Here is a 27,037-nt window from a genome sequence, read left to right as displayed (position 1 = left end):
GTTTCTTGTAATCTTTCCAAGATACTGTCCCATAGATTAAATCTTCGTATGGACTTTAAAAATTTAAAAATTTCCTTACTTAGCAAGTACAAATGTCGCTGTTCGCGGGAGTAAAGACTGAGATTGATGTTAAAGCCTCGATAAAGGACCAAAGTGGAAAGACAATAAAGGTTATTTTAAAACTGAATATCAAAACTAGGCATAATTCATTTTTCATCATTTCCTGAATCAAATATCTATTTCAATTTTCATTTCAGCTTAATAAGACCTACTATGTCATGATATAAACATACTGCTATTACTAAAAGGGCCAATAAGTTGGTCCGAGTTGTATGATTTTGGAAACAATTAATATCCTAAATAAGCGCTCTTAGTCTTACTAAGGTTCAAGCTACAGAAATAACATAATCTATAAAAAGGACACGATTATGCACAGACAATATTAACGAATAACCAAGGCTGCCTAGTGTGTACCTCGTAGTCGTACGTGACTATCACTGATCTTTAATTTATCGTACAACAGTAATATGTAAACTGTTAGAACTGTTAGTGTCTAAACATTACCAAACCATACAATGAATTGTATAGATTATAAACGCTGGAATAGACTAACAAAGCTACATTTTTTAATGATTTATGGTAGTCATGAAAGCATGAAAACGATGTATCTCGAGGCGACCCGCTTGTGACTTGACTAGTTTCGACTTTTACGGCCATCTTCAAGGGAGTATCACCTAGCAGATTAAAATAATGTTTATAAATTTTATATATATTTTTATGACTATCATAAATCGTAAGATTAATCACATATTTATCTTGGGGTGACTGCGGCTACAAACATCGCCGCTAACTTGTCTATTTCTTTCAACGTCAGCCGACGCTCACAACAAAGCTATATCATATATTATTATAATATGTATATAGATCAATCAAAACGGAATAATTGCTGGAATTATGCGCTTCGCCTGTCGCCGTTTTTTATTAATTCGCTATTTATTGACATACCGGTATTAAACGTAGCACTGTCTGAAAATAAATTGGATTTGTATTAATTTTATCCGTAATTAGCAATTCCGGAAAATAAAAAACAATATAACCAATAAACGCAGTCTTTATGTACCCTATTAGGTTGATCTGAGAGAAGATGAAGAGTCAAAGGAGAAGTTTGGTCAGATTATAGACTTGCTGCTTGCTGCTGGTTACTTCCGAGCCAGGATATCAACACTGCCCCCTTTTGACAAGGTACTAGAAATGCAGTACAATAGATTGCCTAAAGTTTTAAAGTTCAATAAAATTGTATTATGCTTGGAGGGGGATTATTTAAAACATATAAGTGATACGAAATGTTTGTTTTAGCAGGAGCTTTCAAAATACATGTGTAAATCGAATTCTTATTATGCTGAATACTCAGTTGACGCTGTGTGTGTTGCCTTATAATATCCTTGATATTGATGCAGCGAAACCCAAACTCGAATGCAATTGAGACACAATTCGTGATAAAGAAGTTAGTTTTTCAACTAAGGAACAAAGCGCTAGAAAATAAATAAGACATCTGAAACAGTAATTGTAGGTAGTGGGAGGACTAGTGTGGTGTATCAGTACTTGTAATGTGGACCTAGATGTGGACCTCCTCTACCAAGAAAACTCTACTATTGGACAGAAAATATCTCTTACTGAAAAGATCGTTGCTGGTATGAACTTTTTGGAAATATAAAATAGGTTTTTAGATTTGTACCGGAAAATTTGCTTTGTGCATGAATATTTTTCAAATCGCTCAAAATTAAATTACGCTAATTCACTCACTAAGAAATGTTTGAATTTGGTAATTCAGAAATCTTGCTTAAATGTTTCGTCCTAATTCCAATTTAATGTTAAAACACTCTATTCTAGTGTTATTACACTCTATTCTAGTGTTATTACACTCTCTATTCTAGTGTTACCTCGAATGAAGTAACACTCTCTTCTAGTGTTACCTCGAATGAAGTGTCCCCACGAACTGCAACCTCATCAGATCCAGGGGTTGGACTGTATCAAGATATTCCCTGTAGTCCAGTGGCTGGTTAAGAAGGCTATGGAGAGGAGGGAGGAAATGGCTCAGTATATCAGGTTAATCTTACTATATATAAAGCGAGGCGATATATATGGATCCGTACCATTTTAATGACACCACGGCATCAACTTTAACACGACGTTCCGCAAAAACCGTAAAAGATATAAAACTGAAACTTTTTTGACTGGGCCAAATGCTTTAATGGCCTCCAAATCAGCATGAAAAAACACTAATGCTAGTGAAATTAATTAATAGCTCATTTCCTATTTCTCATTTTTGGACAATCAAACTATAATTTTTGATTTCCCCCTGATTTTTTTCAAACCCACATTATTCATCAGAATTCAAAATTCTTTTGACGCACTATGTTTTGACGCACTTGTACCCCTACTCCGTGTATTCTTGTATCACGTCGTGACCCCCTCTGTCGTTTCACTATAGAGTTTCACTATAGAGTTTCACTATAGAGTTTCACTATAGAGTTTCACTATAGAGTTTCACTGTAGAGTTTCAACGATACAGGGGGAGCCGCGCACAACGTATGACAAGTGTATTCCTGTTCGTTAAGTACTGTCCTCTCAGGTCGTTTAGCGAGATGCAGTTCACAAAGGAGTACACCCTTCCCTCTGAGAAGGATAAACAACAGCGGGTAGAACAAGCTCTGATAGCTTTAGAGAGATTTGTGGAGACTCACAGACCTAACCGGATTTATAAGAAACCCAACAATGCTAAGAAACTGAATATCAAGCAACAAGTGAGATTCTCAATGTGAGAAATGTAAACAAAATTGTAGATTGAAAATTAAGGATTAATTAAAGAATTAATTGATTATTTTAACAATATTCAAATTCTACTTTTAATCAATGTTCAAATACAAGAGCAGTGTGAAAACAATCGAAAAATATTGTTCGTGATTATAATTGTCTCTAAAATACAGATAACGTCCGAAAACTCGTAGATGTACGTGATTTAGATTCTAGAGACATGAATTGGCCTGGGACCACTACTAGCATAGTCACAACATCTACAAAGCTGCCATATAGCCTGACTGACAATTTTCTCGACTGACTGACAATGTTTCTTCTTTTTCCCCATTTAGAATACAAAGATTAGTACATTTTAGCTTATGATTAATATTATATTTTTACCTATAGTTTACTTAGATTATCTTCTAAAGAACTCGTAAGAATCCCTTCATGATATCTTCTTACACGCTGTTGTTCTGTTCCGACACATTTCCAAGAAATGTGAGGTGCAGGCTGTTTTGAAACCAGTTCAGCCAGTCTCCTTGTCCAGTTTACCCGGTCTGTTCCGTGTAACCACCAGTCTCCTTGTCCAGTTTACCCGGTCTGGTCCGTGTAACCACCAGTCTCCTTGTCCAGTTTACCCGGTCTGGTCCCTGTAACCACCAGTCTCCTTGTCCAGTTTACCCGGTCTGTTCCGTGTAACCACCAGTCTCCTTGTCCAGTTTACCCGGTCTGGTCCGTGTAACCACTGGTCTCCTTGTCCAGTTTACCCGGTCTGTTCCGTGTAACCACCAGTCTCCTTGTCCAGTTTACCCGGTCTGTTCCGTACTCTAGGTGCACAGTTCAGCCAGTCTCCTTGTCCAGTTTACCCGGTCTGTTCCGTGTAACCACCAGTCTCCTTGTCCAGTTTACCCGGTCTGTTCCGTGTAACCACCAGTCTCCTTGTCTAGTTTACCCGGTCTGGTCCGTGTAACCACTGGTCTCCTTGTCCAGTTTACCCGGTCTGGTCCGTGTAACCACCAGTCTCCTTGTCCAGTTTACCCGGTCTGTTCCGTGTAACCACCAGTCTCCTTGTCTAGTTTACCCGGTCTGTTCCGTGTAACCACCAGTCTCCTTGTCTAGTTTACCCGGTCTGGTCCGTGTAACCACCAGTCTCCTTGTCCAGTTTACCCGGTCTGTTCCGTGTAACCACCAGTCTCCTTGTCCAGTTTACCCGGTCTAGTCCCTGTAACCACCAGTCTCCTTGTCCAGTTTACCCGGTCTGTTCCGTGTAACCACCAGTCTCCTTGTCCAGTTTACCCGGTCTGTTCCGTGTAACCACCAGTCTCCTTGTCCAGTTTACCCGGTCTGTTCCGTGTAACCACCAGTCTCCTTGTCCAGTTTACCTGGTCTGTTCCGTGTAACCACCAGTCTCCTTGTCCAGTTTACCCGGTCTGTTCCGTGTAACCACCAGTCTCCTTGTCCAGTTTACCCGGTCTGTTCCGTGTAACCACCAGTCTCCTTGTCCAGTTTACCCGGTCTGTTCCGTGTAACCACCAGTCTCCTTGTCCAGTTTACCCGGTCTGTTCCGTGTAACCACCAGTCTCCTTGTCCAGTTTACCCGGTCTGTTCCGTGTAACCACCAGTCTCCTTGTCCAGTTTACCCGGTCTGGTCCGTGTAACCACCAGTCTCCTTGTCCAGTTTACCCGGTCTGGTCCGTGTAACCACCAGTCTCCTTGTCCAGTTTACCCGGTCTGTTCCGTGTAACCACCAGTCTCCTTGTCCAGTTTACCCGGTCTGTTCCGTGTAACCACCAGTCTCCTTGTCCAGTTTACCCGGTCTGTTCCGTGTAACCACTGGTCTCCTTGTCCAGTTTACCCGGTCTGTTCCGTGTAACCACCAGTCTCCTTGTCCAGTTTACCCGGTCTGTTCCGTGTAACCACCAGTCTCCTTGTCCAGTTTACCCGGTCTGTTCCGTGTAACCACCAGTCTCCTTGTCCAGTTTACCCGGTCTGTTCCGTGTAACCACCAGTCTCCTTGTCCAGTTTACCCGGTCTGTTCCGTGTAACCACCAGTCTCCTTGTCCAGTTTACCCGGTCTGTTCCGTGTAACCACCAGTCTCCTTGTCCAGTTTACCCGGTCTGTTCCGTGTAACCACCAGTCTCCTTGTCCAGTTTACCCGGTCTGGTCCGTGTAACCACCAGTCTCCTTGTCCAGTTTACCCGGTCTGGTCCGTGTAACCACCAGTCTCCTTGTCCAGTTTACCCGGTCTGTTCCGTGTAACCACCAGTCTCCTTGTCCAGTTTACCCGGTCTGGTCCGTGTAACCACCAGTCTCCTTGTCCAGTTTACCCGGTCTGGTCCGTGTAACCACCAGTCTCCTTGTCCAGTTTACCCGGTCTGTTCCGTGTAACCACTGGTCGTACTCTAGGTCTCCTTGTCCAGTTTACCCGGTCTGGTCCGTGTAACCACTGGTCGTACTCTAGGTGCTCGGTTTACTGCTCTGATATCCGGTACCCTATCGCCAGAGAACCTGCCTTGTTGTGCTGAACCCTTGAAGAAGCAAGGGAAAATCAGCCTCATCTTACTGTTCAGGAACTTCCTGAAACTTGTCACCGTTAGACTATAGATGTAGAAGTTTGCCATTACGTTGATGTTCAGGAAGGCGCTGGCAATCCTGAAGTAGTCAGTGTAAAACGGGCTAGGATCCCCCGGTTTCTTTTCCACATAAGACTCTGCCAGATAATAAACGGTGAGAGGTATTACAGATATACTGTAGACCACCGCAGTTAGCACAACTGTCATGATACCCTGCCATCGCAGACGCTCTCCTCGAGCAACCTTCCTCGCCTCATTCAGCAACAGAACTGTGGTCACTATGATGGTGACATTCGGGATGATGCCCAGAAGGAGAGAACTCACCGGCTTCAACCATTTCCAGGGGTGAGAAGAGAAGTTGTAGGCACAATCATACTGCCTGTAGTCAAAGGAAACATCGTGTCTATCAGTGAGAAGGAACGTAATGGGAAAGTAGAGGGAAACAGTCCACATGAGAGCGCAGAGCTGGTGCGCGTGTTTTCTAGTTAAGGGACCTGTTCTGAGAGGGTATTTCAATAACAGGTACTTGCTCAGTGTCATGGCACAGATCAGGAAGACACTGGCAGTCATGGTGTAGCCCCCAAAATATGCTTTGAGATAGCACAGTCCAGCTCCCAACCCCTCCTCGCTTGCTTCCACTGCTAACGAGATGGTCCGCTGCAAAATCATTGCAGAGAGCAACAAATCACAAACTGCAATATGTTGGATTATCGTCACAATTATCTTGTGAAGCTGAAAGGCTTTGTATTTGATCGACCCAACAAGGATGGTCGTGTCACCGATGAAGGATGCGGTGATTATGAGGAGGTTACATGCCGTCCAACTGTATCTTTCTGCGTCGCTGTTTATCCCGAAAAGAGTTTTGTTGGAGTAGTTGTACGACATCACAAAGCAGAATTAGAAATGAAGCTGGGAATACTGTTAATAAGGAACCACGCCTTTTGAGTTACTATTTTTGAATAAGGTCAGGGATGATATTTTTATCGCTGCTACTCAATCGTCATTTTGGACATGAACCTTAATGAAAATATACACTTTGATGTGTACAATCACCATAATGATGCTGTCCAGATGAGGTAATACAGGGACGGCTAGGTCCGGTTCTCTGATAGCGTACCTACTAAATACAATGTACATATAATATGCTGTATCTAGCTGTATCTAGTACGTTGTAGTTGGCCTTCAGAGGATCTTTAAAGGCAATGGTAGCACTTTCATTCACTTAGGAGTCTCTTTCAAACAGTCAGAAAAGTATGAATTTCAAAACCAAATAGAGAGAGGGTTACAGTAGATCCTGGAACGTATGCTTACCTAATCGACATGTTAGGTGCGTATTAGACACCTGTGCTGTTACTCGGCCATATCCAAGAGTGCACCCAGCGCTAACTTATAAGCGAACTTACAGACATCTCCCTCCTTTAGACACAGTCCACGCTGCTAGAGTACGGTAATCTGGCCAGTTTGTTGGAATACACTGCAGCTGATGACATCGACGAAACTGAATCTAAAGGTTAGTTTTTCCAGAATATCTGTTAAGTAATTACCGTTTGGGACCCAAACTTTGGGTCCTTTATTTGGTGGGTTGAGGTGTTTGGACGCACCAAATCTTGGAAATGTTCGTACAGATCATAGGATGTGTAATACACATCCTATGATCTGTACGAACATTATACACATTGTGTATAAGGAGTATGTTTGTAGCCAGTATAGCTGCCAATAGGTACAGTGCCGACCCGCTATTAGCCGGCTAATAGTGTTCTCATAATATGTCCCATAACAAAAGCTAGACTAACCCAATATTATAATGGATTAATGTTGTATGTAACTGTAATATCTCCCGTCACATCCCCAATATTACACTGACAATGACTATTATTTAAGAGTTGTACCCAGCTACCCTGTAATGTTCCTCTTTATTACGACGTGCTGAATGAGCAGGTGCTGACTTCCTCACATCTGTGGAATATTGATTATTAACCTCACAACTTTCATAACGAGCTATTTCTCAGTCACCATCCATGACATAGGTCAGACTGTGTCAAGTAGTCCTATATTGATTAGCTGCTATACAGATTACAGACTCAAAGTTTTACTTTAACGCTTAGGTGCTTATTGTGATGTTATCAAATTCATTGCACCCGGTAGTATTGGGCACCTAGTCAGAGCCCCTTAATTAAACACTTTTATTAATCACTGCAATGCCTGGTAACCTGGTAACCTGGTAACCTGGTAACCTGGTAACCTGCTCTATTAAGGTTGTCCAGGCAGAACCAAACCTGCAAACCTTCCTTTTTAATAACCCTAGATTTTTTTAAATAACCCTGTAAGGCCTGTATACACTTGCTCTTTTGCAGTATTGCGTATTACTCGACTAATGCTCTATCGGTAGTGCCGGTAATCGGCCGGTAATCGGCCAGTAATCGGCAAGAATCTTCCAATCACGTATGATAAAAATCACTTTTCTCCAAAAATTTGAGCTAATTTGATCCTACAGCTAACAGCTGTGATAATTTAAACATACGAAGGATCTCTCATAACAGAATGTTGGCCGATACAGAAAATCCACTTTCTTCTGTTACCGTGCAGCAGTTCGACGAAGATTCATTTAATTTGTTGTTGTTGTTGTATATTTTTCTTACTAGTAGTAAACCCGCGCCCAGGTCAATATCATTAAAATGGGGTGGCATGAACCTCAATGGGATATTACATGAAAGTATACAAGGAGAATCATATATATTCGAACAATATCAATAAATATTATGATTGATTAATAACGTTTGTTTTAATTTTACCGTAAAAATTATAGTTTGCTCTATAAACCCTGGTGCTAGCACGTGACCTGCACGTGACGCACGTGACCTGCACCTTAAACGCATACAGAATATACTGTTAATCGATATCTTGGAACCTTTAAATGGTTGAAGTTTAGTCCGGCACGTGTCTGTCACGTGTCACGTGGTAGACACGTGTCACGTGTCTGTCACGTGTCACATGTCTGGCTCGTGTCACGTGGTAGCTGATCGAGTGGTTTATTGAATAGTATCACTCATCTTGGGAGCCTGTTTATTGTTTTACAGGGTATCTTTTATATCCCGGGTCTATTTGAAGACTTATATTTGAGCTCTCACAGTCTGGGTAGTCTATAATACGACTCAGAAATTTCAGCGTACCGTAGTGCTTTCTTATTTTCTTATTTAGCTGATACTACGTTCTACACTCTACAGTGTACCCAATTTGCTCTGATTGTGCTATCGTAGGGACTGCCGGTGGAAGATAAATTTGAAATTCCAACAGGATCGTGTTCTCTTCATTGTGCTGATTCCGGGAAGCATTCTCTTTACGCTCTAATCATAGTAAAAATCGAGATATTGGTCATTGAAAAATGAGTAATTATAGGCCTGTCAATTAATGCAGCCCAATTAAGAGCTGATCAGTTGCAGCTACTTGTGCCATATAAGGGATAACTGAAGATAACAGTGCTATCGCCCCACCCAACTTTATTTAGTGTGAACTACCTGAAATCTTAACTAAAGTGTTCGAGGATCCAGAGACAGGATAACAATGAGTTCGTCTTGTTTGTGCTTTTTTAACTTATGACATGTTTGTATGTGAGTTTGTTCCATCTGTACACATTAAACACTATTATAGAATAAAGTGTTCTAATGGACGCTGTTATGTAGCAAATGACACTGTGTTTTAAGGTGTAACCACGCTTGGACAACATACTTTATGTTATAATCACAAAGTCTGTAAACATTACGAGCACGAGATAGCTGTTCGCCACATGTGTATAATTGCACTGTGGTTTGGATGATATTTGCTCTGAGTAAACGCTATCACGGTTTTGCGGTTCGTTTGTTCCTAAATGATATGTAAATAGTATGTCAATATGTACATAGTTAGCTCAGTTAATTATGCCTAAAGACGTAATTATCGGGTTTTCGGAGTTTTAATAATAGCTATATAGAAGCGCTATCTTGTAAGCATGATATGTTTTACTGGTTATCAAATCGGCTTGCTCTGATCTAAAACACAACTGCAAAGTTTACTAATTAGTAAACTACTAAATTCAGTGATTCATAATTATTCGGCAGTCACTGTTGAGTCATAGAGTGTAAATTATATTAAATGCGTTACACACTACCATACTTACCATAACTCACATTGTTATAAACCTATTAGAGGACCAGAGGATCTGTTATAAGAGCTAACAGATGGTAGACTGGTAGAGGTGACTCCCTCCACTGGTAACCAGTTATTGGTAACTGGTTACCAGTAGAGGTTACTCCCTCCACTGGTAACCAGTTATTGGTAACTGGTTACCAGTGGAGGTGACTCCCTCCACTGGTAACCAGTTATTGGTAACTGGTTACCAGTAGAGGTGACTCCCTCCACTGGTAACCAGTTATTGGTAACTGGTTACCAGTGGAGGTGACTCCCTCCACTGGTAACCAGTTATTGGTAACTGGTTACCAGTAGAGGTTACTCCCTCCACTGGTAACCAGTTCTTGGTCAATGACCAGAGCACTCTTCTTCGTGGGTAATTACTTTGTCTTTCCCGAGCAGCTGTTATTATTTGTGGACATATTTTTAAATGAACAAGCGTTTACTGACATTCTTAAATAAGGTGAGGTCTATGAAGTGCGACTTGGTGCGACTTTGTGCGACTTTGTTTTCGAAGAGTTTCAAATAAAAGATTTAATTACATCATAAGGAGACACGTGATGCCCATATAAGGAGCTATAAGTTTCGGGCACAGGGTCTTGAGATCGATTAGCCTTGTGAGATGCCTCGTAGAATTTCATTTAAATTGATAATCTCCCTCGGGATCTGCTGAATACTGCTGGATCAAGACTTTTTCCAAGCTGTATAGCTGTATATGGTCAGATTGAGAAGGATGTCTAAAAGCCCCACCAACGGAATAGCTTTAAGCTAAAAGTAGATTAGTGACAAAAGTGAATAGTATTAACGATACCATACTATACTATTGATATTTTTTTAAATATACGCCTGTATTAGATTATCAATATACTATTTTTATATAAGTAATAACTTAAACTCCAAAATTCAACCCTGCAATGCAAACCATTATGCCGCCAAACCTCTTCGTTCATAAACATTAAACATATGTCCCTTTCAAATTCCCATTATTTGTTAAACAATCATTTTGTGTGCAACATCTTATTTTAAATCCCAAGTTATAAAAGCCTTTGAACTGTTTCAAACTTTCAAGATCATTAGTCATTTAAACACTGCAGTTTTCACGATGAAGGAATGCACCAGATGTCAAATGAATGATTATCACAAAAAGTTTGATTTAACCGTTTCAAACAATAGTATCTGAATACCACCTGGACTCTATTCCACACGTGAAATCCCTAAGTTGCCCAGGTAAGAGCTATAGTTTGCCACGTGTCTGGAATCTGGATACTTGTTTACCTGATTTAATCCCTTATCTTCTTTAGCTGCTGTCACGTTGATAATATTCTCAAATATCTGGGCAAACATTTTATAGAGTCCTTTTATCAGAGTCCGCTTTATCCTGTCAATTTTCTTATGGAACCGTGCCGTAAGTGTGAGTTAACCTTGCCTTACGCAACCCTTAAGCGACCATCGAAGTGACCATATGCCCTAAGTGACCCTTAAGCGACCATCGACGGATATCTAAGTTGCTTGATTTGCTTCATTTCCCTCGATAAAAAATAAATACGAACTATATAGAGCTTTTATAAATCAGGATGTTCAACTTTCTATGATATTCAGCAATTGTTTTTGTTGTAAATATTTCGACCATCTGCCCACATGGAAGTCATTATCATTCGCTATGTTGTAGCGTTAAAATTGAGGCGAACATCTTTCCGATAGGTCAACAGCTGCGGTGCTTCCCCGAACATACACATACCTCGGTTGTTGGTTCGATGGTAAAACGTTGGTATTCGATGATGGTACTAGTACTAAGGCTAAACAGCCACCTTTTATTTTACATTGAGTTGAGCGTACTTTTTCAACTGTATTTGCGGTCTATTAAGGGTTGTCTTCGCCAGGCTTTTGTATTCGTTTTTATGGACACGCCCTGTACTGCTGTATTTGGAGCCTCATTTTATTACTAAACATCAATTGTCTTTGTTCCAAGATCAACTTCTGGGTCACGGTATATCATTCACGATAATATGGTTTTTAAATGTGCTATGAGAAGATTGTGGATTGAATTATCAGTTTCACACCTGTTTTAGATTAGAATTCTTTATATCATTTCGGAAATATAGAATTCCATATAGCATATTAGAAATATATTCTATCAAATGTGACGTCTGGACAATTTTCCTCGAATGTCAGTTATATACCAGTTCTATCATCTATGTCAATAACATAAAACTGGTATATAACTGATATAACATAATGTTATTACTATCAGAATATTATAATAATCAATTCACATGGTTAAAATTGCACTCAACTTGTTTCGCTGCATCTGTTATTACATATCAATAGTCGGTTTTGGTTATCTTTCAACAGTTGTCTTACTTTTTTGTGTACGAACTGGCATTAAAACCATATTAAGACTTTAAGCGATGCTGAGGAATTTGATACCGATGATCCTCCTTATGTTCAACAATCAAAACAACTGCAGAGGTCTCGCTGTCGCTTGGATTCCAGAACTTGACTCAGGTGAATACTGAATACCTTCTCCTAAATGTGTTGTTCCGTTATCTCTGTAGCTCTCTAGATGATAGTATTAGAAAATGAAAAGCAGCAATACCTCAATAAGCTTTAAGAGCCACTTCTTTCAGATCACAACTGTCAACTATCCGAAGTGGGAGGGTTTATAAAGATCGTCTGTGATGACGGAGACCTAACCTACCGCTGCACCCACTCCAACACCTACTACAAGCTCCACCTCAACAACTGTGAAGTCCACCTCTTCTCCAGTCTCTGTCCTCATGATCCAGGGTACTACCAGGTGTGCGGACACCAGACCTGTCAGGAGAACCTGGTCCAGCAGGGTGGGGACATGCTCTGTGGCAGCTACATCTGCTCTAGCTGGGTCAACTATGTCAGGAATTATGGGTGGTATGTGGAACATAGGGGAGGGGTTGATGCAGTGAAGAAGTTCTCCTGTAACGGGGAATTGAACTGTGTGAACACTGTCCAGGATGAAGCAGAATGTCCTGTTAATACCACTGTGTGTCAGTACAGTGGCGGGTACCTTAACCAAGACAGTGTTTGTGATGGATACTGTGATTGTTACCTGTGCGAGGATGAATCTGACTGTGTCGAGGGGAACCCTCCTCTCGGTGTTGTGTGTGACAACTGGTTCAGTACCAGAATAGGATGGTACCCCTGGTGGAACACTACCTACGTTCCTCCTGCAGTGATATGTGATGGTGTGCAGGATTGCTACAACGGAGAAGATGAGAAATATTGCAAGATAACTGCCAGGGGAACCTGCACTAACTCCGCTCAGTACTTACACGGTCAGGAGCTGGTCCTCACCACCAATAACTCCTGTACTGTTCCAAACTACTTGTACACCGTCTGCTCCAACTATCAAGATCATTTGAACTGCTCAGCAACCCTTCCATCTCCTCTGGTCTGTAAAGTTGGGGGTTACGAGACTTTAGTCACAGAGTATGCTCTGTGCCAGGATACAACTCTGTGTGATGACAGGTTAGAATCAGCATGTTACACAGCAGAAGGTGGGTGTGAGATTCACAAGCACCGGTTCTGTGATGGGGTCCGGGACTGCGACGAAGCTGGGGATGAGCAGGATGTTTCCTGTACTGTTCTCACTAATATGACTTGTAAGAGACGATATTCATTGAACTCAACGAGGGTTGCGTTCCCGGTACCTCTAAGGTGGGTCATGGACGGGGAGGAGGATTGCTTGAACGGGGAGGACGAAAATCCGGACTTGTGGAAACAGTGTGGATCTGGATGGTCCAGGAGATATTTCGATCCTTCAGCTGATTGTTCAGACGTTTTCATTTGTTCAAATGAATCACAAACCTACGTTGAGTACCCCTTGCTCTGCGATAAGGCTAGTTCTTGTGCTGAAGAGGAGTTTGTGTGTAAAGTGTCCCGGAACAAACCTATCATTTGGGACAAAGTCACTCATAGGTTATCTCCAAATGAAATGCTGATCGGAATTCTTCCTGGTCTGAGAGATTTGAACCGCCAGCTCGGGGGCACGCACACGGTAGAATTTGTACCACTAGATAAACCATTCGGAGTCCCTGCTATGACTCTTAGTCTACCCAACGCTAGCCACACCATAGACTGCAGGCACGTGTATGGAGAAATGTACGTCTACCTGAGTTGCCTGGACCAGTGCCAGAATGTTTCCTGTATTTTGAAACCTGTCAAGTATGATTCCTGTGACAGTGGGGTTGACCGGAGAGTGATGACTTTGTCTGACAACAACTACCTAACTATCGTTAGACAACACCAGGGCAGCTTTGTCAGTGATCTCTTTCCCTGTAACAACGGCTTCTGTGTGGGTCACGACAAGGTGTGTAACTTGATGGATGATTGTGGAGATTTATCTGATGAGGTGAACTGTGTGAACCACTTCAGGTGCAACACAACTGGTGAGCTGTTGCCAGTAAGTAGTCGACTTGATGGGAAGTACGACTGTGCTGATTTCTCTGATGAGTGCTTTGAGGGGAAGAAAATCATTGACAGTCTACTTTTGGAGATGTTTGCGTGGGGTATCGGTATCATGGCTGTGTTTCTCAACCTCATCATTATAATCCGATCTCTGATAGTTTTAAAGCGACAAAATTGCGCGCTCAAACTCTTAAATAAACTCATGATAATGTTCATCTCACTGGGAGACCTAATGGTCGGGACATATCTTCTCCTCATCTCCATTGCAAACATCCTAACTCAAGATAGCTACTGTACCAATCTGTTTGACTGGCTCTCCAGCTCTCAGTGCTCGTTTCTGGGTGTGATAAGCACAATGGGATCCCAACTCTCCCTCTCTTCCATGACGGTGCTGAGCTTAACCAGGGTGTTCACCGTGGGAAGACTCATCAACTACCTCAGTTTCAACTTGAAACACATCTCATATCTCCTCACCATAGCTACCCTCGTGTTGGCTAGTTCTGTTATCGTAGCAGTGATTCCTCTGTTTGATGTGTTTGAAGATTTCTTTGTTAACGGGTTGTACTATCCGGGTGTGACCCTGTTTATTGGTGCTCCTTCCAAGGAAGCTCACATGGACATTCTGAGAAGTTACTATCCTAGACTGAAGAAAGGCAGCTCGCTTTCCTGGCACAATGTGACATTCTGAGAAGTTACTATCCTAGACTGAAGAAAGGCAGCTCGCTTTCCTGGCACAATGTGACATTCTGAGAAGTTACTATCCTAGACTGAAGAAAGGCAGCTCGCTTTCCTGGCACAATGTGATAGCTCTGAGAAGTTACTATCCTAGACTGAAGAAAGGCAGCTCGCTTTCCTGGCACAATGTGATAGCTCTGAGAAGTTACTATCCTAGACTGAAGAAAGGCAGCTCGCTTTCCTGGCACAATGTGACATTCTGAGAAGTTACTATCCTAGACTGAAGAAAGGCAGCTCGCTTTCCTGGCACAATGTGACATTCTGAGAAGTTACTATCCTAGACTGAAGAAAGGCAGCTCGCTTTCCTGGCACAATGTGATAGCTCTGAGAAGTTACTATCCTAGACTGAAGAAAGGCAGCTCGCTTTCCTGGCACAATGTGATGGCTCTGATACGAGACATGTTTACTCAGGATTACGGTGGTGTTACGTTTAGGAAGCTTCACTTTTTTGGAAACGATGGGGTTTGTTTGTTCAAGTATTTCGTAACCTCGTCAGATCCACAAAGTGGATTCACTTGGTGTGTCTTGATCGCAAACTTCATCTGCTTTATCGTCATCACGATATCCTACATCATCATACATTGCAAAACCCTCATATCCTCAAGACGTATCCAAGGGGAATCCCGCGACAACATCTTTGCAAAACGCAACCGAGCAGTACAACGCAAAATAACCTTCATCATTGTAACCGACTTCCTCTGCTGGATCCCCTTTATCTCCACCTGCCTGCTCCACTACTACCTGGTAGTGGACGGCTCCTCCTGGTACTCCACTTTCTCTATCATCATCCTGCCCATCAACTCCGTGATAAACCCTCTTCTATACGATGATACCCTGTCTCGATATGTTCAGAAGGTTCTGGCTCGCCGGCCTGTAGCCAGGGTGTCGGAGATATTCTTTACAGCGGTGGCTGGACAGAGGTCACAAGGTGGGGAGGTTAAGACTATTAAATCTGAGGTTGTGGAGCACAATGTTACCACATTGTAATAGCAGGCATCATGTAGCCGGTGGGCCCGACATGATACGACATATCTTGACACGTCGGGGTTTGTCGGGATTTGTCAGGGTTTGTCGGGGTTTGTCAGGGTTTGACGGGGTTTGACGGGGTTTCCGGTTTGTCGAGCCTGGAGGCTTTTTTTTGTTTTTTTTCTTTTTTTTGTTGAGTCTCCCAACAAAAAGCCGAGACGGAGTCATCAAGCTTTACGTGGAAAAACACTATACAAGAAGGCCTCATGTAGCCGGTGGGCCCGAGGCAAAACCCCTCGACAAACCCCGACAAACCCCGTTTGTCGGGGTTTGTCGGGGTTTGTCGGGGTTTGTCGGGGTTTGTCGGGGTTTGTCGGGGTTTGTCGGGGTTTGTCGGGGTTTGTCGAGCCTGGAGGCTACATGATGCCTAATAGCTCTACATTGTTGTGTAGGTCATCTGTGTATGTTTTGGTGCTGGGATGTTCTCTGCAGAGTGCAGTGTAAATACTTAATTGAGGCAAAGTCAACCACTTTTTGTTTTATAATTTTATGGATTTCGATATTTCATCGATGTTTCTCGGGAATCCGGCATTGATGAAGCATTTGGTATTGCTTATTGCTTGTGTTGACTGTTCACGGGTTATTTATTAAATAATAGGGGTAGATTGAACAGAAAGAAGTTAAAGCTGCAGGCAAATAATTACATGTTTTTATGAAAACCTTATTAAATCGCTCCATAAAAAATTGAAACACCAGCCGGTATGAACGAGGGGAACTTTTCGTGTTTTTGCATTAAGTTTTGAAGTATAAATCTACCAAATATCTGAGTTGAGGTGAAGTTTGGGAGTATAAATCTACCAGATATCTGAGTTGAGGTGAAGTAAGGGAGTAAAATTGAACAGAATGGAGCTATGCCAGCGTAAAAAGGCTCTGTGGATAATGTTTGAGTAAGGTTTCACTTCAATGGCCGGTGGTTGTATCGCCATTCGCCATTTCCAATGGTTGTGTTTCGCGCGTATTTCAATCGCGAATCCCCGAAAATACTGTTTATTGATTTTAAACATAAATATGTCCTGGCTTTCAAACCTATCGGGTAGACAGATCTAGGAAAAGTGAACGAAATAGTTAAGGAACGTCCGACTGATACGTATCCTTTCCAAGACCCCGCCAAAACCCCGTTTATCTTCACGTCCATACCAACCACCACCCAGATGTCATCGCTCTTGTTTTTAATCCTCATCCTCTTCAGCTTCCCGATCTCGATACTGTCTTCAAAAGAACACTCACTTACGGAACCTTTATCACGATCTGCCGCGCAGTCGTGTGGGTCTGTTTCATCCTCACTCCCGATAAGGGTGAAGAAATATGCACCGCTCCTAACTCCGTCAGCCCATTTACTATTGGTCCCAGTTTCTTGGATAAGCGTGTACTCTACAGATTCACCTGAAAACAAGATCATGATGTTATTATCAATGCATTCCTGTAAATCGGTACATATTTCACTTTATCAAGATAATATATATCAGTCAGCTACGGATATACTCGCTCTGCGAAAGAATCAGCGCGCTCACGCGCTGCTTCAGAATTCAGTGACCAAGTTTAATCTTTAATAACATTTAATTATGATTAACTTCTATCTTATGGCTTACCTGATAATAGTGGGAGCTTAGCACAGATGACAAGAACCACAAGAACCAAGTATCTTCCCATTCTTAGCTATAAATAATAAACTACATCATTTACCACACACTTCGACATAAACAATATAATATACCCAAAAACGGTAAATTTAAGTCATTCAATCGAGACTTAGTAACTTAGCATGGAAATATCAAAATGATGCACCTCTATAGTCTATAAAGGTTCAGAAATTATTGACAAAAATTATGAATATCATCAAAAGCTAGGTGGAAATAAAATTGTGTTGGGACAATTCTACAGTTGATACAACAATACACTTACTACAGCTCTATCTAGTATTAAGTGGTAGATATATATATATATCGGTGATCCTGCCTCCACACCACACTCAGTCTGGACTCCCTTCCGGCCGACCGAACTATTTTCCTAATATCTCCTAATATAACTTTGATCGAACAAGCCTAAATTCATGATGCACTATAAACTTGATTTGAGACAAAAATTTTAGACAATTTATCTGCTTACGTGTAATTTCAAACTCTTATCAGTTACCATGTCTTTTATCTAATTTTTATCAGCAGATTTATAAATCTGCTGTTCATTTGTAGTTATTACCTTGCTAGTTATGAGTAAATTTTTGCCTTCCATCAATTGAGTGCAGCTTTCAGTTTTAAAATTTTCAGTTTATTCAGATTTTTCGTTTTCGATATTGCAAATTTTTAATAAATCATGTTCAGATTATGGTGATAATGGATGTAAAGGTACTTCAACCGAATTAACAATCCAACCGTGTGTATGACGTGTCCCAGTAGCCAATCATAATATATGTATTTCTACCGGTGGCACATACTGGATGGCGGTTAGATGAGTACACTACTCTCACAAGCATCTCGAGTCTCTCGGTGATCCTGCCTCCACACCACACTCAGTCTGGACTCCCTTCCGGCCGACCGAACTATTTTCCTAATATCTCCTAATATAACTTTGATCGAACAAGCCTAAATTCATGATGCACTATAAACTTGATTTGAGACAAAAATTTTAGACAATTTATCTGCTTACGTGTAATTTCAAACTCTTATCAGTTACCATGTCTTTTATCTAATTTTTATCAGCAGATTTATAAATCTGCTGTTCATTTGTAGTTATTACCTTGCTAGTTATGAGTAAATTTTTGCCTTCCATCAATTGAGTGCAGCTTTCAGTTTTAAAATTTTCAGTTTATTCAGATTTTTCGTTTTCGATATTGCAAATTTTTAATAAATCATGTTCAGATTATGGTGATAATGGATGTAAAGGTACTTCAACCGAATTAACAATCCAACCGTGTGTATGACGTGTCCCAGTAGCCAATCATAATATATATATATATATCCACGCAGCCTAGCGGGCGGAAATTTACATCGCCTGCGCCCGCGCTGCGATATAATATATGTCCTCGAGGGCGCACAGCCCAAGGACGACATATCCCTGTATAGCCCGGAGGGCCTGAGTGCTATACGGAATTCCGCCCGCGAGGCGAGTAGGATATGTAGTACATCCACCAGCGGGCGCTTTACAGTTTCCAACAATCATAGCAAATAGAAGTAAAAGATTTCGAACTAAAGCTGCAAATTTAATAGAAAATCATGCTTTAGCCTTTGGTTTAAGATGCAGAACAGGGCAACATTACTGATTATATAACACAATAGAAGAATTGAAAACCCACGTACTATAATGGTATTACACACCAATAGGAACCGACCGGATATCCGGCTGAATTCGGATCCGGCCGGATATCCGGCTTCAATATCCGGTTTCAGAAAATTTTGCCGGATTTTTGCCAGATATTTCTTCAAAAAAATGTATTTCTAAAATCTAGAAATGCATATTTTTCTTCCCTTTTTAACTCAAATCTTTTGAAAAATCAAAAATGTTTTGACAAAGTGCGGAATTCAAAAAACCGAACAAATTTTTTCGGATAATAATGGACATGGTAGCATGAAACGTGGAGAAAAGTGATTTCCAGAAAACTTTGAAAAAGTTTTGACTTAGAACATTTTCGGTCCGAGTCATTCTCGATACGTACCTATATCGAGAGCTCCCGCTTCCGACATTGTGTTGCAAAGGGGAGGCCTGCCTTCCGAGATCGCATTACCAGAGGGAAGCCTCGAGTCCAAAACCTATGTAGTATAGAGGAGAACCGAACCTTACTACGAACAGTAGCTCTAGTAATGCTCTTTATCACAATTTATTATTATGATCCAGTTTTGGCTCCGAGTTTTGTGAAACACTGGCAACGGTCCACTCTACCCAATTATGAGTTTTGGTAAAATATATAATAATATGCTACAACATGCAAGTTTAATTACTCATAATTAATATGCACGTGCGACGAGCGGGCTACGGACATAACTTTTAATTGCTTATTACTTTATTATTATAGTTATAGAGAGATAAAAACAATGCATGTGCAAATCGAGCATGTGTTGCAGACCTCTACGATCTGGAAGGGTCAATCAACAGTTATCACTGTAATCACTGCCTAGTGCCTAACTCAAGCTGTAGCGCGTGGGCAGCTGTTCTTAACTTTTTAAGATCTTAAACCCTTGGGAAATTCATTCGCCAATAATAAATTATTTGTAGGCCGTGAATGAATGGGAAAAGCGAGCGAGCGATGTTAGTCCGCTAATTAACAATAACAGTGATTATACTTATAAATATCTTAAGTAATAATCTCAATAAATCTGTGTGTGTGTATGTGTGAAATCTACAATTAAATTCTACTGAAGGATCACATCACTAATTATACGTCACTAATTGGTGACATGATCTGATCACCGAGGGACCCCTAATAATTGGGGGTCCCCTAAGTGGTATCTGGGATAGTTGGGCTTAGCAGAAGTGGTAGCATTCTACTTACTATCCTAAAGTCAGACCTCAAGCAAAAATGAATAAAACCAAGATGTCACAAACCTACCTGCCATCGAAGAGGTTGCTCTCGTTGGTTAAAACTTAGCATCATAATAGTCTAATCGTCTAAACTATGCTACAAAGGACCCTGTATAAATATGCAAAAGCCCAAATGATGCAGAGAGAAACCTACCTGCCATCGAAGAGGTTGCTCTCGTTGGTTAAAACTTAGCATCATAATAGTCTAATTGTCTAAACTGAACCAGGTACAAGTAATGTCATTTTTTAACTTAGCATATATCGAGGTTATGGGTATTAATATGAGTAATATTAATATTATTGCATATTGGGACATGAGCAGGTGAGGAAAGTAGTAAGACTCAAACTGGCAGCTCGCTCCACTGGTGGACTATCCTACAAAGAGAAACCTACCTCCCATCGAAGAGGTTGCTCTCGTTGGTTAAAACTTAGCATCATAATAGCCTAATTGTCCGAACTATGCTACAAAGGACCCTGTATAAATATGCAAAAGCCCAAATGATGCAGAGAGAAACCTACCTGCCATCGAAGAGGTTGCTCTCGTTGGTTAAAACTTAGCATCATAATAGCCTAATTGTCTAAACTATGCTACAAAGGACCCTGTATAAATATGCAAAAGCCCAAATGATGCAGAGAGAAACCTACCTCCCATCGAAGAGGTTGCTCTCGTTGGTTAAAACTTAGCATCATAATAGCCTAATTGTCTGAACTATGCTACAAAGGACCCTGTATAAATATGCAAAAGCCCAAATGATGCAGAGAGAAACCTACCTGCCATCGAAGAGGTTGCTCTCGTTGGTTAAAACTTAGCATCATAATAGCCTAATCGTCTAAACTATGCTACAAAGGACCCTGTATAAATATGCAAAAGCCCAAATGATGCAGAGAGAAACCTACCTGCCATCGAAGAGGTTGCTCTCGTTGGTTAAAACTTAGCATCATAATAGCCTAATTGTCTAAACTATGCTACAAAGGACCCTGTATAGTGTATAAATACATAAATGGACAACGAATGATTTGTGTGGTCCATGGACACAGCAGGCAGGCAGCCCGAAAGAGTGGTTGCAGTAATCGGGCCTCTAATGTGAGATGCGTGATGGATTAATGATCCAACCTCTAACACTGAGAAGAATGCTCCAATAAAAGAGAGTGAGAGAGACAACATCTTTAGTGGGTATTCAAGGGAAGGTCATGATTCTGTTAGAGTTAGGGTTGCTCTTATTAACAAAAATTATCTAGTTTAATGGTTCGAACGAAACCGCTAAAGGGAAATAAAGATTGTATGCGAAAAGGACTGGTCCTTTATAAATCCTTTAAATTCGGAGTCAAAGACCATTAGGGGTCAAAATATACGGCGGAGCTATTAAGGCCAACGTATGGGTACTGACTTTTGGCCCACCCTGTATATTTTGTATGATAAATGGATTAGAAAAAGAGCTCATCACCATAATTATATTTTTTTCTAATCGATTTTTCTAGAGAATCCGAATTCCGACTCTAACGAAGCATTGGGTATTGCTTATTGCTTGTGATAACTGTTTATTTATTAAATATTGGGATAGATCAAACAGTAAGAAGTTAAAACTGAAGGCAAATAATTATTCCTAATTAAGGCCCTGATTTCAAACAAAACTGAGAATGTTTTCATAATTTGTTAACCTATTCAACTGCTTTGTTCACAATTATGACGGTTCACGATAGTGGACTTATAATTTAATTGTTATTATATGTAAAATCCTGTGTAATGCTCCAGGAACGGCGGAAGAGAAGGAGAAGAGGCGGGAGAAGGAGTACCAGAGAAAGCAATTGTTATTATATGTAAAATCCTCCAGGAACGGCGGAAGAGAAGGAGAAGAGGCGGGAGAAGGAGTACCAGAGAAAGCAATTGTTATTATATGTAAAATCCTCCTGGAACCGCGGAAGAGAAGGAGAAGAGGCGGGAGAAGGAGTACCAGAGAAAGCAGGTGGATGAGAGTAACATAAAAGCACTGCTGAACAACATGTCCTCTGCTCCTGCTCCCGGAGCTAAATCTAACCTCTCCTCTAATATCGGTAGGTGTTGCCACCATAGCAACCGCAATCAGGATGTATAATGTAGCTTGTAGGGTACTGCTTATGTAACTGCACCCGCAATTTGTGATTTTAATCGGTAATCGATATGGAATAGAAAATAATGTGTTCAAAAACATGAATCAAAGGGCTGGAAACTCGCTTCAAACCGAAATATCATTAGGAAAAAGATCGACCTTCTATCGTAAGTTGTAAGCCCCATATAAATCTCTGTTTAAGAGCTGCACACTTCTATTTAAGCGCTGTTTTCTAGCACTTTTCTTGCTGTTCAATTGTACGGTTAACACTACTTTTCCGTCGATTTAAAAATTTCTGCGTAGCTTTCTTAGTTCTTGCACACTTCAAGCCTGTGATCTGTGAAACTAAACTCTGTACCTCTTGATATTCTGAGATTGTGGACTCACGGAACTAGTTATTCTATCCTTACAGGTGCTATTCTGCAAACTAAAACAAGTGAAATGACACAAGTAGCTACCGAGTACGAGGAGAAACAGGCTGAAATAAACGAGGTAATAATTAGGGTAATTAGGGTAATAATTAGGGTAATCAAATTAAGTTCTAGGTTATTAGTTACTTAGTTAGGTATAAATTACAGAAGTCTCCCATCCAAACTCTATCTGATCTGGAGGTTTTTTCCTCAGATGTGTGTGGTCAGAATAAGAAGTTAGATAAGAGTTGGGCTCTGAACTATTACCATAGACACCCTCACTTACTCACTAATACAGGAAGTTAACAAGCGAGAAGCGCTGATAAACTCTCCAGATAGAGCTAACACCCCACTAATACAGGAAGTTAACAAGCGAGAAGCGCTGATAAACTCTCCAGATAGAGCTAACACCCCACTAATACAGGAAGTTAACAAGCGAGAAGCGCTGATAAACTCTCAAGACAGAGCTATCCGGACCCTGAACTCTCAGATAACAAGTGTACAGGAAATACTCTCTAAATCATCTGTTACTATGGCTGAGATGAGGGCAAACTACGGGTCTATTTCTGAGGAAATAGATGGACTTGACAGCAAGATAGAGGTATATGGTCCTTCCTGGTGATCCTTGATGTTAGACCTAAGATAATAAACTGGTTCTCAAATCATGTCTCTTTAACAACTGACAAGAAATAAGATAATTTCAAGAAATTTAATTAAGGTTATGAAATTCATATACCGTATTGTAACCGTGACAATCTAATTAACGGGTAATACTCGTAAAATATTTGTTCCAAATAGGTTATAAACCTACAACAATCTAACAGGTAGCTAACGAGAAGATAGCAGAGTTGGAGGAGGCACACAAGAAGAACATGAACATCACCTCGGCCGGTTAGTTTCTCAATCCTTATTTACTGACACATTTTAGGCGCTCACTGTCACATTTTGGGTGCGGCGTTTTGCATTACTTTTCAATGTAGCCGATCTTGTATGAGTGATATCTCACGGCTTCCTATGTTATTCACCGAATAATTTAATTGCAAGAGATGCTCCGAGTCATTATTATGATCAGTATTTCCCGCCAGAGGCACAGCAAGTTGAGAAACTAGTTGGAACTTATGATGTGATAATGAAGGAGAAGGATACGTTTACTAAGGAGTGCAAGGAGAAAGTTAAAGACTTCAGGTGGCACCACTACACTTGCACTTCAAATGAATTACTGTTGTAGATAGATTAATATCATAACTTCTAGGCTGAAAAAATATGGTTAATTGTAAGTTCAATGATGAATAATTTTTGTTATCATCATCGCTACTGTGATGTATTTAAAAAACTAACCATTAACAAAAACCCCGCCCAGAGAGAAGATGAGTGAGTTAACAGAGAAAATAGAAACAATAGAAAAGGACAAAAGAACTAAAATAGTCCAGGAACAGTACCAGAAGGATAAGACCAAGTTAGATAAGTTACGGTTGCAAATAGCAAAGAAGAACTACGCTATATCAGCCTTACAGCGGCAAGTTGATGAAATTCCTACGAGAATTGAACTCCTTCAGTATCAGAAGCGGTAAGAATGACAGCTTATTTATTTAAGAATCTATCAACGATACGAGTTATCTTTGACTATAGTTTTTATCTTTATTTCAACAATAACATCAAATAATAATCAAGTTGATATTGTCAGAATGTTAACAGAAAACATGGCATTTCCAGTCCCATTCACAGTAAACCCCCGATTTATCGAGGAGTTTGGGTAAGAAAAAGGCCACGGTAAATCGGGGTTTGCGATAAATCGGGTCACGTTATATCCTGGTTTTACTGTACTGTATCTACTACTGTTCGCCTGATTCCCCCCCCCCCCCCCGCCCCTGATTGGCTGCACGACAAAGGGGGGCCCCCGATTATTAGGGGTCAGATCATATGACGTATAATTAGTAATTCCCGCCTGATTCCCCCCCCCCGCCTGATTCCCGCCTGTTCCCACCCCCCCCCCCCCCCCCCCCCGGCACACCCCGCCTGATTCCCGCCTGATTCCCGCCTGATTCCCTCCTGATTTCCCAACCCCCTCAGGTTTGAAGAGCTCCACCAACAAACCGGGGCAGTCCACACGGAGACCAAACAATTCTACGCCCTCTTCAACAACCTCAGCGACACTAAAACCTACCTGGGAAAACACCTGATCAGACTGAACTCTATCAACGAGAGCTTCCAAAAAGCTATCGTGAACATTGAAAACGGTTTCATGTTCCTCCAGCAGTTTGAGCAGCTGGTTGAGGGGGCCAAGCAGAGCAAGGTGGGAATCGAGAAGAAACGAGCGGACGTGAAGGCAAACAAGGATAAACTGAATGATGAGTATTTGAGGCTGGTGGAGGAGGGGAGGCGGTATCACTCCGTGGTTCAGGAGTTTCAGGATGAGTGTAAAAAGACTGAGATGTTGGTTGCTAAGTGCAAGGAAATGGGGATTAACAATTCTTCGTTTTAATGTGATCTGTTTTTATATTCTTTTAAGTTTTTTTGATTTTGTGATTTTGTTGAATTTTTCTTGTGAATTTAAATCGTGGCTGTTATAATGACTAACAGCCGCAGTGTTAGTCATTTAATTGCTGCGGGCGGCGAAATAGTGCTCAATTTTAGATGGAATTGTTATCTGCTCTATATGACATCATTCATGTTTTGGTAATGTAAATAACTGGTCCATAATAACTGTGTTGACCACTTACAGATAAAATTCAATCTTGGCTTATAACCTAAATTTTGAAATATTCATTTGGAGCAAAGATCACGAGCTAGATTAAACCTTCGACATGCTTTTTTTCCTTGATGATATGTTCATTTCTTTAGCAGGTTACGTTAGTCTCAAAGTGAAACATGTCGTGTTGTATATTGAGAACATAAATTTTTTATGCTTGGATTTTGAATCACTATTTTGTAATTTTGAAACCGATTTATGAATGTTTTAATGACTGAAATTGTTTCTTTTAATTCTGACTTAGTGGTTCCAGAGCAAATTCAGAAATGAAATCATGTTAAGAGAATTTATAAACGCTGCTGTTCACTTTTAGGTCTTACATCGTTGTTATGTTTGGGCCATTCATCATTTCAATAAAGCCAATGAAGCAATGATACTACACCAGATTCAGAAAAAAACAGTAAATAAATTCCAATTCGTCACACTCTTCGCAGCCTTTTATACTATAGTTTCGTCTGTCTTTAAGCAGTCGTCATCAGTAATCCAGCGGCCATGTTGAATGCCATTTACTCAATAAATGTATTTAATTGTAGTTGTGAAATTAGTTTAAAACATCGCTGGTATCATGGTTACGAAATTGAATTTATGAGCCGATGAATTCAACTAAAGAGTTGTTTATAATTATATTTAATCTGCAGGAATATTTTTGGGGCCTACCGCCTACGCGTACAAAATAATTTCCACTGGTATTTTGTCGAGCTGAACATACTGCGTCTGCACCCTTTGAACATCCTCGATTTGCTTGAATCTCAAAAATGGCGAGCTAGGGGCCAGTCTTACAGGTTCTAATCGGACGTATCAGAGCTTTTTCAGCTAGTGAGTTATGTCAAATTTAAGGTTAAGACTGGACATCATTTCATTAGACCGAGTTCCTACTTTATTGTAACTAGCAGGAACCGGTCTATTTCCAACCCTAAAGTTGTGTCAAGACTTAAGAGACTAAAATAATTATTACCTATTTAATTCGCGTTTTTGACACCACTTGGGACTTGGGAGTCCAAATTTTGGGCACTAAAATTCTTATTCCTTGGCCAATTTTTAATTTTTCATGCTGATTTGAAGGCCATTAGATTTAGAGCATTTGAACCAGTCAAAAGAGTTTAAGTTATATATCTTTTACGGTTTTTGCGGAAAGTTGTGTTAAGTATACAGTATAGTAAAGCCGTGGTGTCAGTAAAATGGTACGGATATATAAACATACATATATATCGTCTCGCTTTATACATAGTATATATTTGTATCACGTGGTGACCGTACCCCCACGGTCGCTACCCCTGTAGAGTTTCGACGATACAGGGGGAGCCGCGCACTCGTGCGCGGCGGGTCATACAACGTATGACAAGTATATATAGTATATATATATAGTATATATATATATATAGTATATATAGTATAATAGTAAGATTCTTAGTTCTCAGTTCAATAAATTAAAATATAGCCCAATCCTGAATCCTTCATCTTTGCCATGCTGGAAGATTCTATGATTCGGACACCATATGCAATAGGTGTACTGAAGAGTGTCCTGCACATCACTGAAG

At 40.7% G+C, this 27,037-nt stretch overlaps 3 protein-coding genes across 4 annotated transcripts in view; all 3 read left to right on the top strand.

Annotated features, from left to right (window-relative positions):
- Positions 1-27,037, top strand: part of LOC134823126 (titin-like) — a 97,356-nt gene that overhangs the window by 138 nt on the left and 70,181 nt on the right. The gene's annotated exons all lie outside the window — the stretch shown is intronic.
- Positions 88-22,236, top strand: LOC134823130 (coiled-coil domain-containing protein 93-like). The gene is made up of 7 exons (XM_063834477.1): positions 88-170; positions 1,129-1,242; positions 1,571-1,691; positions 1,968-2,106; positions 2,633-2,804; positions 6,796-6,883; positions 22,007-22,236. Exons 1-7 carry the CDS (start codon positions 93-95, stop codon positions 22,234-22,236), a joined length of 942 nt encoding a protein of 313 aa, XP_063690547.1. The 5' UTR covers positions 88-92.
- LOC134822735 (coiled-coil domain-containing protein 93-like) lies at positions 22,173-25,715 on the top strand. 2 transcript variants are annotated; one of them, XM_063833972.1, is made up of 8 exons: positions 22,173-22,305; positions 22,487-22,507; positions 22,753-22,832; positions 23,175-23,351; positions 23,575-23,641; positions 23,836-23,935; positions 24,111-24,317; positions 24,821-25,715. In XM_063833972.1, exons 1-8 carry the CDS (start codon positions 22,254-22,256, stop codon positions 25,230-25,232), a joined length of 1,116 nt encoding a protein of 371 aa, XP_063690042.1. In that variant the 5' UTR covers positions 22,173-22,253; the 3' UTR covers positions 25,233-25,715. The 2 variants fall into 2 exon arrangements, with proteins under 2 accessions (XP_063690042.1, XP_063690043.1); XM_063833973.1 differs by lacking the exon at positions 22,487-22,507.

The sequence above is a fragment of the Bolinopsis microptera genome, chromosome 11, assembly GCF_026151205.1.
Source record: "Bolinopsis microptera isolate Bmic1 chromosome 11, MBARI_Bmic_1.0, whole genome shotgun sequence".
Classification (NCBI taxonomy): Eukaryota; Metazoa; Ctenophora; class Tentaculata; order Lobata; family Bolinopsidae; genus Bolinopsis; species Bolinopsis microptera.
The sequence above is the reverse complement of the archived record's forward strand: the minus strand, read 5'-3'. Positions and strand labels throughout refer to the sequence as shown.

Bases quoted from the DNA above. Each gene is read 5' to 3' on its own strand.
- LOC134823130 (XM_063834477.1), top strand. From the start codon at position 93: ATGTCGCTGTTCGCGGGAGTAAAGACTGAGATTGATGTTAAAGCCTCG. The intron at 171-1,128 runs GTTATTTTAAAA...GTACCCTATTAG, and splicing joins AAAGTGGAAAGACAATAAAG to GTTGATCTGAGAGAAGATGA. The intron at 2,805-6,795 runs GTGAGATTCTCA...TCCCTCCTTTAG, and splicing joins AACTGAATATCAAGCAACAA to ACACAGTCCACGCTGCTAGA.
- LOC134822735 (XM_063833972.1), top strand. From the start codon at position 22,254: ATGTCCTCTGCTCCTGCTCCCGGAGCTAAATCTAACCTCTCCTCTAAT. The intron at 22,508-22,752 runs GTAAGTTGTAAG...CTATCCTTACAG, and splicing joins AAAAAGATCGACCTTCTATC to GTGCTATTCTGCAAACTAAA. The intron at 23,352-23,574 runs GTATATGGTCCT...ACAATCTAACAG, and splicing joins GACTTGACAGCAAGATAGAG to GTAGCTAACGAGAAGATAGC.